This window comes from Macrobrachium nipponense, chromosome 36 (assembly GCF_015104395.2).
Source record: "Macrobrachium nipponense isolate FS-2020 chromosome 36, ASM1510439v2, whole genome shotgun sequence".
Classification (NCBI taxonomy): domain Eukaryota; kingdom Metazoa; phylum Arthropoda; class Malacostraca; order Decapoda; family Palaemonidae; genus Macrobrachium; species Macrobrachium nipponense.
Window position 1 is genome coordinate 39,630,823 of NC_087220.1, and position 14,887 is coordinate 39,645,709.

At 38.0% G+C, this 14,887-nt stretch overlaps 1 protein-coding gene across 1 annotated transcript in view; it reads left to right on the top strand.

Annotated features, from left to right (window-relative positions):
• Positions 1 to 14,887, top strand: part of LOC135203311 (uncharacterized) — a 251,748-nt gene that overhangs the window by 42,650 nt on the left and 194,211 nt on the right. Inside the window, exon 6 of the mRNA XM_064233061.1 lies at positions 7,705 to 7,907. Coding sequence (XP_064089131.1) covers positions 7,705 to 7,907 — 203 coding nt within the window. The remainder of the gene's footprint in view (positions 1 to 7,704; positions 7,908 to 14,887) is intronic.

Sequence of the window (14,887 nt, forward strand, 5' to 3'; positions counted from 1 at the left end):
TTCTTTGTCATCTGACCTTAATATTTCACTGACTTAGTTTCAATAGGCACGTGAATACGCACTAGACACATAATGAAAATTTAGTGTCTTGTCATTCACTTTTGCTCGTTTTATTTGTCATTCTATTATCAAAATGTTCCCCGTATTGGTGTAGTGCTGTAAGTATTACTTAGATTGTTTGCAGTATCCCATCAGCCCCTAGCTGCAACCCCTTTCATTCCTTTTACTGTACCTCCTTTCATATTCTCTTTCCTCCATCTTACTTTCCACCCTCTCATAACAGTTGTGTCATAGTGCGACTACGAGGTTTTTCTCCTATTACAATTTTCTAACCTTTTTACTGTCAATTTCCGTTTCAGATCTGAGTGACCTCATAGGTCTCATCGCTTGTCTTTTGGCCTAGATTTTATGTTCCATTCTATTCCATTAGGAAGATGTTGTTCACACACTGCAAACTGTTTCAAAACGCTGTATTTTATTGTTTTTGTTTTCCTAGTCACGTTTTGCAATGCGTTACACTTCTGCTTTGCTTGGAATTTAGGACAAATGATTTTCTACATTTTCACATTATTATTATTATTATTATTATTATTATTATTATTATTATTATTATTATTATTATTATTATTCACGACTTACCAAAAATTGCACATGACAAGTATAAAACTCCAGTAATATGGGGGGAAACAATTCCCACAGAGAAAAGTGATTAATTGTGGAGAGAAACAAAAACAGAATAAAAATAAATGAAAATAGGTCAGAGGTTTATATACACTAAAATTTGTTCTTCGTCCAGCATCCATTCTGCCGTGACCCTCCGTGACCTATTATGGCATTAGATCTGACAACGTCGAGGTCAGCTCGATCCGTCCAAGCGGATCAGGTCAGCTCATCAGTCAGGCTTTGTCAGGGGAAAGTTGTCAGGCGAGATATTGTCTTGCGTATTTTAAAGAACTTTGCAATTCCCTTTTCGTGGTGAATTTTCCCAAACTCCTGGCGGATTCTAGTGTAATTTTCCCTGAAATTGGGGGAAATGGCCCTGCAATTTGCCAGAAATATCCTTAGAGTGTGATCGATATTATCTTCCTTTTTAACTGGATATTGAATTTTTTAACATTTATACGATTCTGTGTGTGTGTGTGTGTGTGTGTGTTATCTTTATCATGTATTAGGTTCATTAGTAATGCATTGTTCCCTTTTCTTTCTATTGCTCTATTAATGCTTTTTTCAGTAGTTATAATTTTTTAAGGAATGAGCTTATAGTTTCAATTTAGCAACTATTTAGAGCCCTAAATTGTCATGCCATGGAGGAGAGAGAGTAGGAGAGCCTAAGAACATGTCTGAAAAAGGTGGTTCACGTTTAGTTAAAGACCTTTCATTAGGTGCAAATCTAGGCAAATGACCTTTCAGTAGGTGCAAATCTAGGCAAATGACCTTTCAGTAGTTGCAAATCTAGGCAAAAGCGACCATAAAATTATCTCACTTCAAATTAATGTTCAACATAAAAAAGAGAAGAAGATATTAATGAGATCAGACTACCGTCGACAAGACTTAAATAAGCTAAAGGAGTACATTAGAAATCTAGAGTATGACGAGAACACAGGCATAATAAGCACTGGGAAGCTTTCATGAGGATTACACAGAAAATCGCTCTAGAGGTATACCATAACGGCAAATACTAGTAGGGAAGAAAAATCCATTTTCCCTCAACACCAAGGTGCTAATCCCCAGATAGTCGATTATTCTACCTGGGGATTAGCACCTCGGTGTGAAGTTTCGCATCTTTTACTGAGGCGTTAATTACTTTTCACCCCTTTTAATGAGGTGTTAATTATTTTCACACCTTTAGGTGTGAAATTAGACTATAAAGGTGTGAATATAACAAATAGGTGTGAAATTTCACAGGTTTCCCACGGTCGTGTCGGCGCCGTGCAAGACTCTACAGAGGTAAAAACCCTGATTTCAACCCTGACCCCCAGAAGTTTCTCATACTCTAAGGAGGTAAAAACCCTAATTTCAACCCTGACACCCCCCAAAAAAAATCCTCATACTTTAAGGAGGTAAAAACCCTGATTTCAACCCTGACCCCCCACCCCAAAGTTCCTCATACTCTAAGGAGGTAGAAACCCTAATTTCAACCCTGACACCCTCCCCCCCCCATGTTCCTCATATTCTATGGACATAAAAACCATGATTTCAACCCTGACCCCAAAGTTCCTCATATGCTATGGAGGTAAAAAAAACCTGATTTCAACCCTGGCTCCGGAGTCCCTCAAAAACTCTCGATGACATCATGAAAGCTTATGGGCATAAAATCCCAGGTTTCAACCCTGACCCAGATTTCCCCAAGAAACTTCCGATGACATCACGAAAGTCTACAGGTGATGATCCCAGGTGTCAAACCCGGCCCCAATGACGTCACAAACTCTACTATGTAAAATCCCAAGGTTTATACCCTCACCCCGAATTCCCTCCACTAGCCCCTGATGACGTCTTAAAACTTGAAATCACAGGTTCCAACATGTCCCCTGAATTCACTCCCAATAGATGCATAATATTCCATACAGAAAGAGGTTAAATGGAAAATCAGATTACATGTGGAATTGTTATTATTTTGTAACAAAAGTCATACAGAAATACATGGGGAATGGTATACATGAATTAATATCTCATACAAAGTCAGACAAGAATACACTGGAAAAGGTGTACAAAAGAATACACGGACATGACATACATTCGTTTTACGAAAATAATACGTCATCGAGACACATTGCTTGTATATACCACACACATCCTCCCCAGTTTCCAGATCGTGTGTGAAAGACAATTCATCTAATACATCTAAGCTTTTAAATCTTGAGAACAAGTTCTTCATATATAAATCTCCCACACATCTTTCCTCTAACAGCGATAAATTCTTTTTCATGATGACCACACAAGTGATTTTAACAATTTTTTTCATTTCATCACTGAATGTAGATAACACAGGTAAATATTGACTCAACCATGTCATGTTAACTCGTCCACTTTGTCCGATACCGGCGGGGAAGATAACATATTTGACATAGTCACACGATGATTTAAATAATTCTTCCTTCAATTTCTTCACCGAAGAAAAAAAGTGGTTGAACCTCATCTGCTTGGTATCCCTACTGAAACGGTCAGCATGGTCCTCATCTCTTTTGCACGTATTCATTATCTTCAATAGGGGCACCGATACCATTTTGGGTTAATAAAGTAGCTACGGTGGTTGAATCAATATTTACCTGTTATCTACATTCAGTGATGAAATGAAAAAAATTGATAAAATCACTTGTGTGGTCATCATGAAAAAGAACTTATCCCTGCTAGAGGAAAGATGTGTGGAAGATTTATATATATGAAGAACATGTTATCAAGATTTAAAAGCTTAGATGTACGAGTATTAGATGAATTGTGTTTCACACACGATCGGGAAACTGGGGAGGATGTGTGTGGTATATGCTAGCAATGTGTCTCGATGATGTATTATTTTAGTAAAACGAATGTATATCATGTCTGTGTATTCTTTTTACACCTTTTCCAGTGTATTCTTGTATGACTTGGTATGGAGTATTAATTCATGTATACCATTCCCCATGTAATTCTTTATGATTTTTGTTACAAAATAATAACAATTACATATGTAATCTGATTTTCCATTTAACCTCCTTATGTATGGAATATTATGCATCTATATACACATATCGTAAATGATTAAGACTGAAATGGGTTTGGTCAAGTAAATTTTCGGTGTACCCTATTGACTTAAAAAAATTTGCGTTAGGGTGTGAATTCAGGGGACATGTTGGAACCTGTGATTTCAAGTTTTAAGACGTCATTGGGGGCTAGTGGTGGGAATTCGGGGTGAGGGTCTAAACCTTGGGATTTTACGTCGTAGAGTTTTGTGACGTCATTGGGGTCGGGTTTGAAATCTGTGAACGTCACCCGTAGACTTCCTTGATGTCATCGGAAGTTTTTCAGGGAAATCTGGGTCAGGGTTGAAATCAGGGTTTTTACCTCTGTAGCATATGAAGAACTTTGGGGTCAGGGTTGATATCATGGTTTTTACCTCCGTAGAATATGAGGAACTTTGGGGTCAGGGTTGAAATTAAGGTTTTTACCTCCTTAGAGTGTGAGGAACTTTGGGGTCAGGGCTGAAATCAGGGTTTCTACCTCCTTAGAGTAGGAGGAAGTTGGGGGGGGGTGGGGGGGGTGTCAGGGTTGAAATTAGTGTTTTGTCCTCCTTAGAGTATGAGGAACTTTGGGGTCAGGGTTTTTACCTCCGTAGAGTCTTAACACCTCATTAAAAGGTGTGAAAAGTAATTAACACCTCATTAAAAGGTGTGAAATATCACACGAAGGTGCTAATCCCAGGTAGAAAAATCGATTACCTGGGGATTAGCACCTTGGTGTTGAGGGACAATGGGGTTTTTCCCCTACTAATACTAACAAATGGCAACCATCAGCCAAAGTGATTCAATAGGTAAATTAAAAATAAGATAAGAGAAAGAGACAGATTGCACAAATCAATGAACCCACACCCAACCCCAATAGAAGCAAGCAGGAATAAAGAACTCTGTAGATTGGTGGACAAATTAGTAAGAAATGCAAAGATAAATGAGGATGAGAGAGTTGCATCAGTTTGTAAAGAAAACCCAAAAGAATTCTTTGTGCTTGTTAATAGTAGGAAACCAATAAAAAATAGCATAGGTCCCCTAAGGGACAATAGAGGTAACCTGGTGAACTCAGACTTGGAAAAAGCAGTTATTGAATAAGTTTTTTACTAGTGTATTCACAACTGAAGACACTACCTCAATACCGGAACCTGCAATTAAATATGAAGGGGCAGAACCACTGGACAAAATATTATTTACAGAAGAGGACATTAAAAACAAAATAGACAAACTCAACAAGTTCAAATCTCCTGGCCCGGATGGGATTCATCCAAGAGAAATTAAAGAGCTAAATGGGGAGATAGTTCCTCACCTATATAAACTCTACAGGAAAAGTGTTGAACAAAGAAAGGCACTAAAAGGCTGGAAACTAGGAAATGTGCCCCTAGTTTACAAAAAAGGTCCAAGAGAAGAGCCGGGAAATTATAGACCAATCTACCTAAAGTCGGTCGTTTGCAAGTTTTATGAGTCCATAATTGCAGATCAAATTGTGGATCACATTGATAGAAACAACTTATTGTTAAACAGCCAACACGGTTTCAGACAAAACAGATCCTGCCTATCAAGCCTCTTTGAGTTTTTTCACAACATGCTAGGTATTTGCGACAGTGGTAGAGCAATAGATATACTCTACTTAGATTTCCAAAAGGCCTTTGACAAAGTCCCACACATGAAATTGATAACAAGAGTTAGAGCTTTAGGAATTGTAGGAGAAACAGTAGACTGGGTCGAAGACTGTCTATCTCATAGAAAACAGAGAGTCGTAATAAATGGTGAAGAATCAGAATGGGCAAATGTAACAAGCGGAGTTCCCCTGGGTTCTGTCCTTGGCCCTCTCTTGTTTTTTTTTATTTAAATTAAGGACATTGATGTAGGCTTAACTAGCAGGATAGCCAAAATTGCAGATGACACCCAACTAGATGTAAATGCAGCAGACCCAGATGTAGTGGAAAGTTTAAGAAATGATCTAATGAAAATAGGAGAGTAGTAAAAAAAATGGCAAATGCCTTTTAACGTAGATACGTGTAAAGTGTTACAAATAAGAACAAACAACCCTCATGCCAGCTACATGCTGCTTGGGAATGACATAGTGTAGAACAAGAGGAGAACCTTGGGGACATTATTACCAAGGACTTAAAGTCCACAAAACAGTGCATAAAAGCAGGAAAGAAGGTACAGAAAGTAGTGGGATACATAAAAAGGCAGTTCATATACAGAAACAAGGAAACTGTGCCGCAGCTCTACACATCAATAGTTAGATCCCATCTTAAATAAGCAGTACAGTTTTGGTCACTAACACTAGGAAAAGACAAATAGATTAGAAGGAGCGCAAGCAAGAGCCACAAAGTTAATTCCATCCATCAGGCAAATAGGTTACCGAAGACGACTAGAGAGCCTGAACGTGAATGGCATAGAAACACGACGATTGTGAGGAGAACTAATAGAAACATTCAAAATACTGAAAGGCATAACAAAAGTAGACAGCAACCTATTTGCATTAAACGAGAACAAGACAAGAAATAATGGATGGAAACTAGAACTGAAGAGATACAACACATCCCATTGTGGGAACTTTTTTACGTACAAGATATGTGACGCGTGGAGTAAACTGCCACCAGAAGTTGTAAACAGCAACAGTGTGGTAGAGTTTAAAAGAAATCTAGACAAAATCATTGGGACACTGTGAATGCACAGTAAAACCTGCTCATACAAATAAGTAAGCACACAATGTCTCCTCGGATGGACTAACAAGTCTTTGAGACATCCTAATCCTTTTAACTCCTTGTAATATAGGAATTGTAGTATAGGATATTTATGATTCATTTATCAGAATGAAAGTGTGAAAAATGAATAATGTCCATGTTAACCAGTACAGATAAATTACTTATAATAAAATAGATCGTATTTTCAAAAATTATCGTTTGTGAAACCATGGGCTATCTATCCGTAGCTTTTAGCATTTTTTATTTTATTAGGTGCACTTAATATAGAGGCTATATTTCTGTTCAGTTATTCCGTGTTTTCATTGTAACTGAGAACATATGAAGATGTTTAATTTGTGTCTTTTTTTATTTGATCCTTGTTGTTATTATGAATAGTACTAAGTATGAGCATTAATTATGAAGACCACTTCACGTTAAGTTAAGAATTTAATGTTTGCAACTTTTGCGTCAGTGGAAAATCTTGCACGCATCTGAGTAAGCTGGAGATCGGATCACGCCTTGTTTCACTTAGATGTGGAGGTCTGGCTCCAACATAAATGATTACTAGTTCTGGAGACAGTGAAAGGTTTCCACTGCTAAGCATTTACTTTGACGCTGTTCACTCTCAAGAAATGTTTCCCCTTAAAAGGTGCTCTTTCTCCTGAGAAATCTTTAATACGCCGCCGTTTGTAAGAACTGCATCCTATATGCGATTTTTTAACAACCTTTGGAAAGTTGAAGAGATAATACTTAACTGGCTGAATTTGTCTGTTATCTTCAACACTTTGGGAGATATTAGCATTTGAATAGCGTTAGGCCCGGGCCACCAGAAACGAACCCGTTTCCAGCAAGACTTCGCTTCGCTCGTAATTAATATTTTATTTGCAATAGTCTCAGTGACCTTTTTTTTTTTTTTTTCTTTTTTTTTTTTTTTTGGTACGATAGTGATAAGCATCTCTAAAATGATAACTCGGAAAAAAAACTAAAAAGGTCATTGTGGCCATTAAGCTAATTGGATTATGCCATTGCCTCCGTGGAGGGGTAGTGCCGTCAGTGCACCTCACCCTGTGCACTGTAGTTCTTACCTAAGGCTCTTTTCACTTCCAATACTGAGCCTCCGTTCATTTTCTCTTCCGTATTAGTTTCCACCATTCAATCTCTTTTACTGTCAAATTCCGTTTCCGCACTGAATGACCTTGGCCTAAATTCTATATTCTATTCTATTCTATTCTATTCTGGTATGCTATTGCTTAATCTTAGTTCATGTTAGTACCACTTTATCCATTGTGTTTCTTTAATCATTTCAGTGCGCGGCACGGGGAAGAGAAAGCAGGGCCGATTCGAGGCAGACTTCACCACCAAGCTCTCGAAGCAGCTGGATCACGTGGCCAAGGGTCAGCAGCAGAAGCAGCAGCAGCAGCAGCAGCAGACGCCGAGAGAGCAGTCAAAGCAGCAGCAGGATAAGAAGGGGCCACCTGCTAGGCCCGGCAAAAACCTGCTGCAGTCTCAGGTGTGTTGTCTGATTGATTGATCGACTTGTCTGTTAAAACTGGCGTCACAACACTTAGATTATGGACGCCATAAAAGAAATAAGTAGGAAACTAAAAATAGATAAACAAGTTTAAGAGGAGTTTGATATAAAAATTACCTAAAAATATACACGTACATAATAACTGTTCAAATATAGTATCCATACATACATACTTCAGGTAGATATGATCTAAATTTTGTGAAGGGGATCGTTAAAAAATTCATCAGAATTCAAACCAGTTTCTTGCAGGAATATATTTTAATGACTTTGACATTTGATGTTGGTGCCTACTAGTCGCAGATTTTATTCCTTAGTTATATTTTGACGGAATGACTTATATTTTTGCTTTCTGTAAACTGCTCAGAAATATGGACACAGGGAAAGTGATGATCGCGATGTTTGAAGTTTAGCACTAAAATCAAACTAAGTAGTGGAGTACTGCAAGCCAGCTATGCGTCGCTGGTATCCAGGAAGTAATTCCGAATATGGCACTGACATAAGTTGAGTGAGTGACACTGTTGATCTATAGGGGCAGGCACACAACGGGGCAGTCTAAACAGATCTGCAAAAGATTTTTGCTGAAACACTGGTAATGCAGTTAGGTAACACATAAGATTTCCAAAGGTAGAACACAACTCTTGAAATTGCAAAGATTAATATTAACACTGATATTCGAGTATGAGCAGTTTGCCTGATATCATAAAAATCTCACTAGTTTCAAAGGGAGACAGGAATTTAGGAATGAAATCTAGGAATGGGATTAAGGTGAGAAAACACAGCTGAGAAATAAGACTGAGTGTTAGGAACAGTGGTGAAATGCCGACAGAACAAATACTCTTTGTTACCTGATTAGACAGACTCATAGGCGCAGCTCCGTAGCAGGTCGTCGGCCAAGGGATGTGGGTCACTTGTAGTCCTTCACCATAGATTAAGACATCTTCATCAGTCAGCTGGCTGAGTGTCACAGCGGGAGGTCACTTCCGTGCCAGGTGCGGCGGCCGATATATATGATGTTATATATATCACATATTTTAGTGTATATGATGATATATATAGTATATAATATAATAAAAAAAAAATCATATATATGTATATATAATCATATATATACATATATATATATATATATATATATTATATATTATATAATAATATATATATATATATATATATATAATTTAACATATGCCTTTTAATGTCTGTTTATTGCGCAGTGCAAAAAATAGAAATCTCTAAGTACAAATATCCGATAATAGATACTTAGTTGATTACCTCTCGTAGGGAACGGTTCTATTTTGATATTAAACAAAGAGAAGTAATCCTGAAATGAATGACGGAAATTACCCGATCTTGTGCTGCGCCGAAATCATCTTAAAAGCTTTGAATTCAAGAATTTAATCCGGAAAAATATTAGTTTTATATAATTACTTTCCAAGTGCTTGTATTATAATTCATTCTTTCATTTTAATTCTGTTCAAACAATAGCTTAATTCGTGAGGAATTACCGAGACGGATGATTGAAGGATGAAAGGGTACTGTAATTAAAGTTATTTTGGTTATTGCCGGACGCTCCTTTTTGCCAGTAATTACCATTAAGACAATTACTTGGGACCTTTGTATCGTACCCTTTCATTTGGACTGATAATTGATGCTCGCAGATGGATTTGAGACGGAACATAATCCAACGCTGGGCGCTCTATTCAAGTCTTATTTTCTATTTTCTGTTTTGTTTTTATTCCTAGGATATAGATGAATAAATGTTAAGTAGATAAGTGAAATTGTAGCCTTCGTTCGGTCGTTGCTGGACCAAATATTCCCTTTAATCGACAGGTGAAATTGTTAACTTCGGTGTTATTATGTGTGGGAGGTCTGTCTATATATGCTGGTATGTTGTATGTCGATTGTATCTAAGTTTATTTGAGTGTTTCGAATATACAGTAATTTATAGATTATTTACTGTATGTACTTTATCAAAACTGATATGCTTGTTCATATTTAGCTGTCTCTCGGTGCATATGTTTATGTACTAAACTGTATGTCTTTTAAACCATTGTTTATGTAATGATCTTTGCTGCAGCAGAGTCATTGTGGGAAGTTGCACATATCTATGTAACTGTATACTTTGTTCCTTTGATAACCGTCACCAAGACCCAGTAGTGACTGCATGGTCTCATTAATCAATTGTATAATGATCTCAGTGCACCTTTTGTGGTGTGCTGTAGGCATTACTTAAGGTTCTCTGCAGCGTCTCTTCGGCCCCTAGCTGCAACCTCTTTCATTTCTTTTACTGTGCCTCCTTACATGTTCTTTTACTTGCATCTGACTTTTCACCCTCTCCTAACAATTGCTTCACTGTTCAACGGCGAGGTCTTCCCGCCTGTTGCACCTTCAAACTATTTTACTGTCAATTTCCCTTTCAGCGCTGAATGGCCTCACAGGTCCCAGCGCTTTGCATTTGGCCTGCATTATCTAAGCTATTCAATTCTGAACATTTCTACCTCATAATTCATATCTTAGTTTTGAATTCGTAGACCTCAAAGAACTCCCAGCTCTCGATAACCTTAGTTCTTGCGATGAACAAATCTTAGGACCTCTAACTGTTACTTCTTAATGCAATTCAGGGGGTTCCACCCAGTTCTGGCCGTAGATTCTTGAACTTCATTAAATTGATTATCTGGATATCTTTGTCTTGCTGCTCGACCACTCCAGCTCCCTCGTTTCACTGCCATAAGCGCTGAATGGGGAAAAAGCCCCGCCCCGGCCCCCATGCTTCGTTTGACATAAATCAATCAGATGTTTGGGTTGTTGGTGAATTTCAAATTGACCTCTGAAAAGTTTGGCAAATTCTCCATGAACGGCTTCAACTTTGTCATTTATTTATTGTATTCTTAAGGACCTATCAAGTCCCTCGGTGAATGGCCTATAAAGTAAATCGCATTTATTTACAGTCAACCCATGAAGTTTTATGTAAAACAAGCCAAACACATTCTTGGAGTTGATGATGGAATAGAGACCAAATTAGTTCTGTTCCCCTTTCCTGTGGAACCAAGATAGAAAATGGTCACGATATGAAAGAAAACAGGTACAGCCAATTCAAAGGGCACGCAAATCTAATTTTTTCGGTGTCTTGCCGTTATTAACTTTTTGCATTATTTCTACGACTGTGGAAGTTAGCTAAATCCTAAAAGAAACATCTGCATAACGGAGATATCGTTCATTAATGAATTTTCTTTTTTTACTGAACAATATAGGAAAAGGTGAATATGATCCAGTACATGTGAGATAACTTGAGAAGTTTACCAAAATACTATGAGAAATTTCCTGTCTTTTTTTAAATATATTTTTGCGTTAGACCCCCTAGACTCGGTACTGGTACTAAGAATGGCGACCCCCAAGAAAGCAAAAGACACAATATTGTCACGAACTTTGGGCAGACAGGACCGTAGGTGAGAATATCGTACGAGATATGGTGGTAGAAGGAAGTCACTCATATGAGCAGTGAAAGTTTTTCAACTCTTAAGATGAATGAGAGTGTTGGCGGTTGAACAGGTGTTACAGGACGTATTGATTTGAACAGCTCATTTTCCTGTTGACATAATAAGAAAACTAGTAAGGAAGTTGAAAAGTAGGATTTTAATAATTATAAAATAGTTGCATCTTTAAATCCCACTAACCGGAACTTTCAATTGCATATATTTTATCCATATTTCAGGACAATCTTCAGTGAAATGATGTTTGCCACTGATTAGAAATTATTTCCTAATCGTGGAGTTACTATTATTATTATTATTATTATTATTATTATTATTATATTATTGTTATTATTATTATTATTATTATTATATAGTTTTTTTTTCTCTCTATCACAGTCCTCCAATTGGACTGGTTGGTATTTATAGTGTGGGGTTGCATCCTGCCTCCTTAGGAGTTCATCACTTTTCTCACTATGTGTGCCGTTTCTAGGCTCACACTCTTCTGCATGAGTCCTGGAGCTACTTCAGCCTCTAGTTTTTCTAGATTCCTTTTCAGGGCGGGATATTGGATCGTGCCTAGTGTTCCTATGATTATGGGTACAATTTCCACTGGCATATCCCATATCCCTCTTATTTCTATTTTCAGGTCTCTCTTTCTTCAACTCCGGTTTCCCATGGTATTGCGACATCAATGAGTGATACTTTCTTCTTGATTTTGTCAATCAACGTCACGTCTGGTCTATTTGCACGTATCACCCTATCTGTTCTGATACCATAGTCCCAGAAGATCTTTGCCTGATCGTTTTCTATCACTCCTTCAGGTTGGTGCTCGTACCACTTATTACTGCAAGGTAGCTGGTGTTTCTTGCACAGGCTCCAGTGAAGGTCTTTTGCCACTGAATCATGCCTCTTTTTGCACTGGTTCTGTGCAAGTGCCGGACATTCGCTTGCTATGTGGTTTATGGTCTCATTTTTCGTATTTCACTTCCTACATATGGGAGAGATGTTATTTCCGTCTATCGTTCTTTGAACATATCTGGTTCTTAGGGCCTGATCTTGTGCCGCTGTTATCATTCCTTCAGTTTCCTTCTTAAGCTCTCCCCTCTGAAGCCATTGCCATGTGTCATCGCTGGCTAGCTCTTTAGTTTGGCTCATGTATTGTCCGTGCATTGGTTTGTTGTGCTAGTCCTCTGTTCTGTTTGTCATTCTCCTGGGTCCTCGTCTACTTTTATCAGTCCTTCTTCCCATGCACTCTTGAGCCAATCGTCTTCACTGGTTTTCAGATATTGCCCCAGTGCTCTATTTTTTTTTTTTTTTTTTTTTTTCGATGTTGACGCAGTCTTCTATACTTAGTAGACCTCTCCCTCCTTCCTTTCGTGTTATGTATAGTCTGTCCGTATTTGCTCTTGGTTGTAGTGCTTTGTGTATTGTATATGTTTCCTAGTTTTCTGGTTTATTATTCTTTTTTTTATTATTTTTTTTGTTTTTTTATTTTTTTTATTTTTTTTTATTTATTTTATTTATTTATTTATTTTTTTTTTTTTTGTTTTTTTTTTTTTTGCTCTATCACAGTCCTCCAATTCGACTGGGTGGTATTTATAGTGTGGGGTTCCGGGTGCATCCTGCCTCCTTAGGAGTTCCATCACTTTTCTTACTATGTATGCCGTTTTCTAGGATCACACTCTCTGCATGAGTCCTGGAGCTACTTCAGCTCTAGTTATTCTAGATACCTTTGGTCAGGGATCTTGGGATCGTGCCTAGTGCTCCGATGATTATGGGTACGATTTCCAACTGGCATATCCCATATCCCTCTTATTTTCTATTTTCATATCGTTGATACTTATTCATTTTTTTCCCTCCCCTCTCTCTTCAACTTTGGTTGTCCCCATGGTATTGCGACATCAATGAGTGTACTCTCTTCTTGACTTTGATCAATCAACGTCGCGTCTGGTCTGATTGCACGTATCACCCTATCCGTTCTGATACCATAGTCCCAGAGGATCTTTGCCTGATCGTTTTCTATCACTCCTTCAGGTTGGTGCTCGTACCACTATTACTGCAAGGTAGCTGATGTTTCTTGCACAGGCTCCAGTGGAGGGCTTTTGCCACTGAATCATGCCTCTTTTTTGTACTGGTTCTGTGCGAGTGCCGGGGCATTTCGCTTGCTATGTGGTCTATGGTTCATTTTTCGTATTGCACTTCCTACATATGGGAGAGATGTTATTTCTGTCTATCGTTCTTGAACATATCTGGGTTCTTAGGGCCTGATCTTGTGCCGCTGTTATCATTTCTCAGTTTCCTTCTTAAGCTCTCCCTCTGAAAGCTATTGCCATGTGTCATCGCTGGCTAGTTCTTTAGTCTGTCTCATGTATTGTCCGTGCATTGGTTTGTTGTGCCAGTCTTCTGTTCTGTCTGTCATTCTCCTGTCTCTGTATATTTCTGGCTCTTCGTCTACTTTTATTAATCCTTCTTCCCATGCACTCTTTAGCCACTCGTCTTCACTGGTTTTCAGATATTGCCCCAGTGCTCTGTTCTCGATGTTGACGCAGTCCTCTATACTTAGTAGTCCTCTCCCTCCTTCCTTTTGTGTTATGTATAGTCTGTCCGTATTTGCTCTTGGGTGTAGTGCTTTATGTATTGTCATATGTTTCCTGGTTTTCTGATCTATGCATGCTGCATTATTATTATTATTATTATTATTATTATTATTATTATTATTATTATTATAAACTTATTATTAATATTTCAGGCAGAAGATCCTCTTTTATGCAAATGCTGTTAAAAAGAATGGCAGAATTAAGCGAGTTGATTATATATATCGTTTTTTCTATTTTCCTTACAATTCGCTTCTCAGGCTCAGCGATGTTTCTGAGTAACTGGCCAATATTCATATTGGGAATTTTCAAAGATTATTAAAGCTGAAGGTAATCTTTATTAGAACAGGATATCAGGTCCAGGTCGAGCAGAGGTCGTCACCAGTGCCGGTATTATTCTGCAGGCGTAGTTCAGTTCCGAGCCGGGGTCGTCTTTGATTTAGGGCTATACCAAGGCCAACAGAATTTTCTGTTGGCCTTGGGCTATACCAGCACCAATACCAGCCCTAAACCAAAGACGACCCCGGCCCGGAACTGAACTACGCCTACGGAATAATACCGGCACTGACGATGACCCCCTGCTTGACCTGGACCTGATATCCTCTTCTAATGAAAGATTACCTTCACCATTTATAATTTTTGAAAATTCCCAATATAAATGTTGGCCAGTTACTCAGAAACTCGCTAAGCCTGAGAAGCGAATTGTAAGGAAAATAGAAAAAAACAATTTATAAAATCAACTCGCTTAATTCTGCCATTCTTTTTAACAGTATTATTATTATATTATTATTACTATTATTATTATTATTTTTTTTTTTGCTCTATCACAGTCCTGCAATTCGACTGGGTGGTATTTATAGTGTGGGGTTCCGGGTTGCATCCTGCCTCCTTA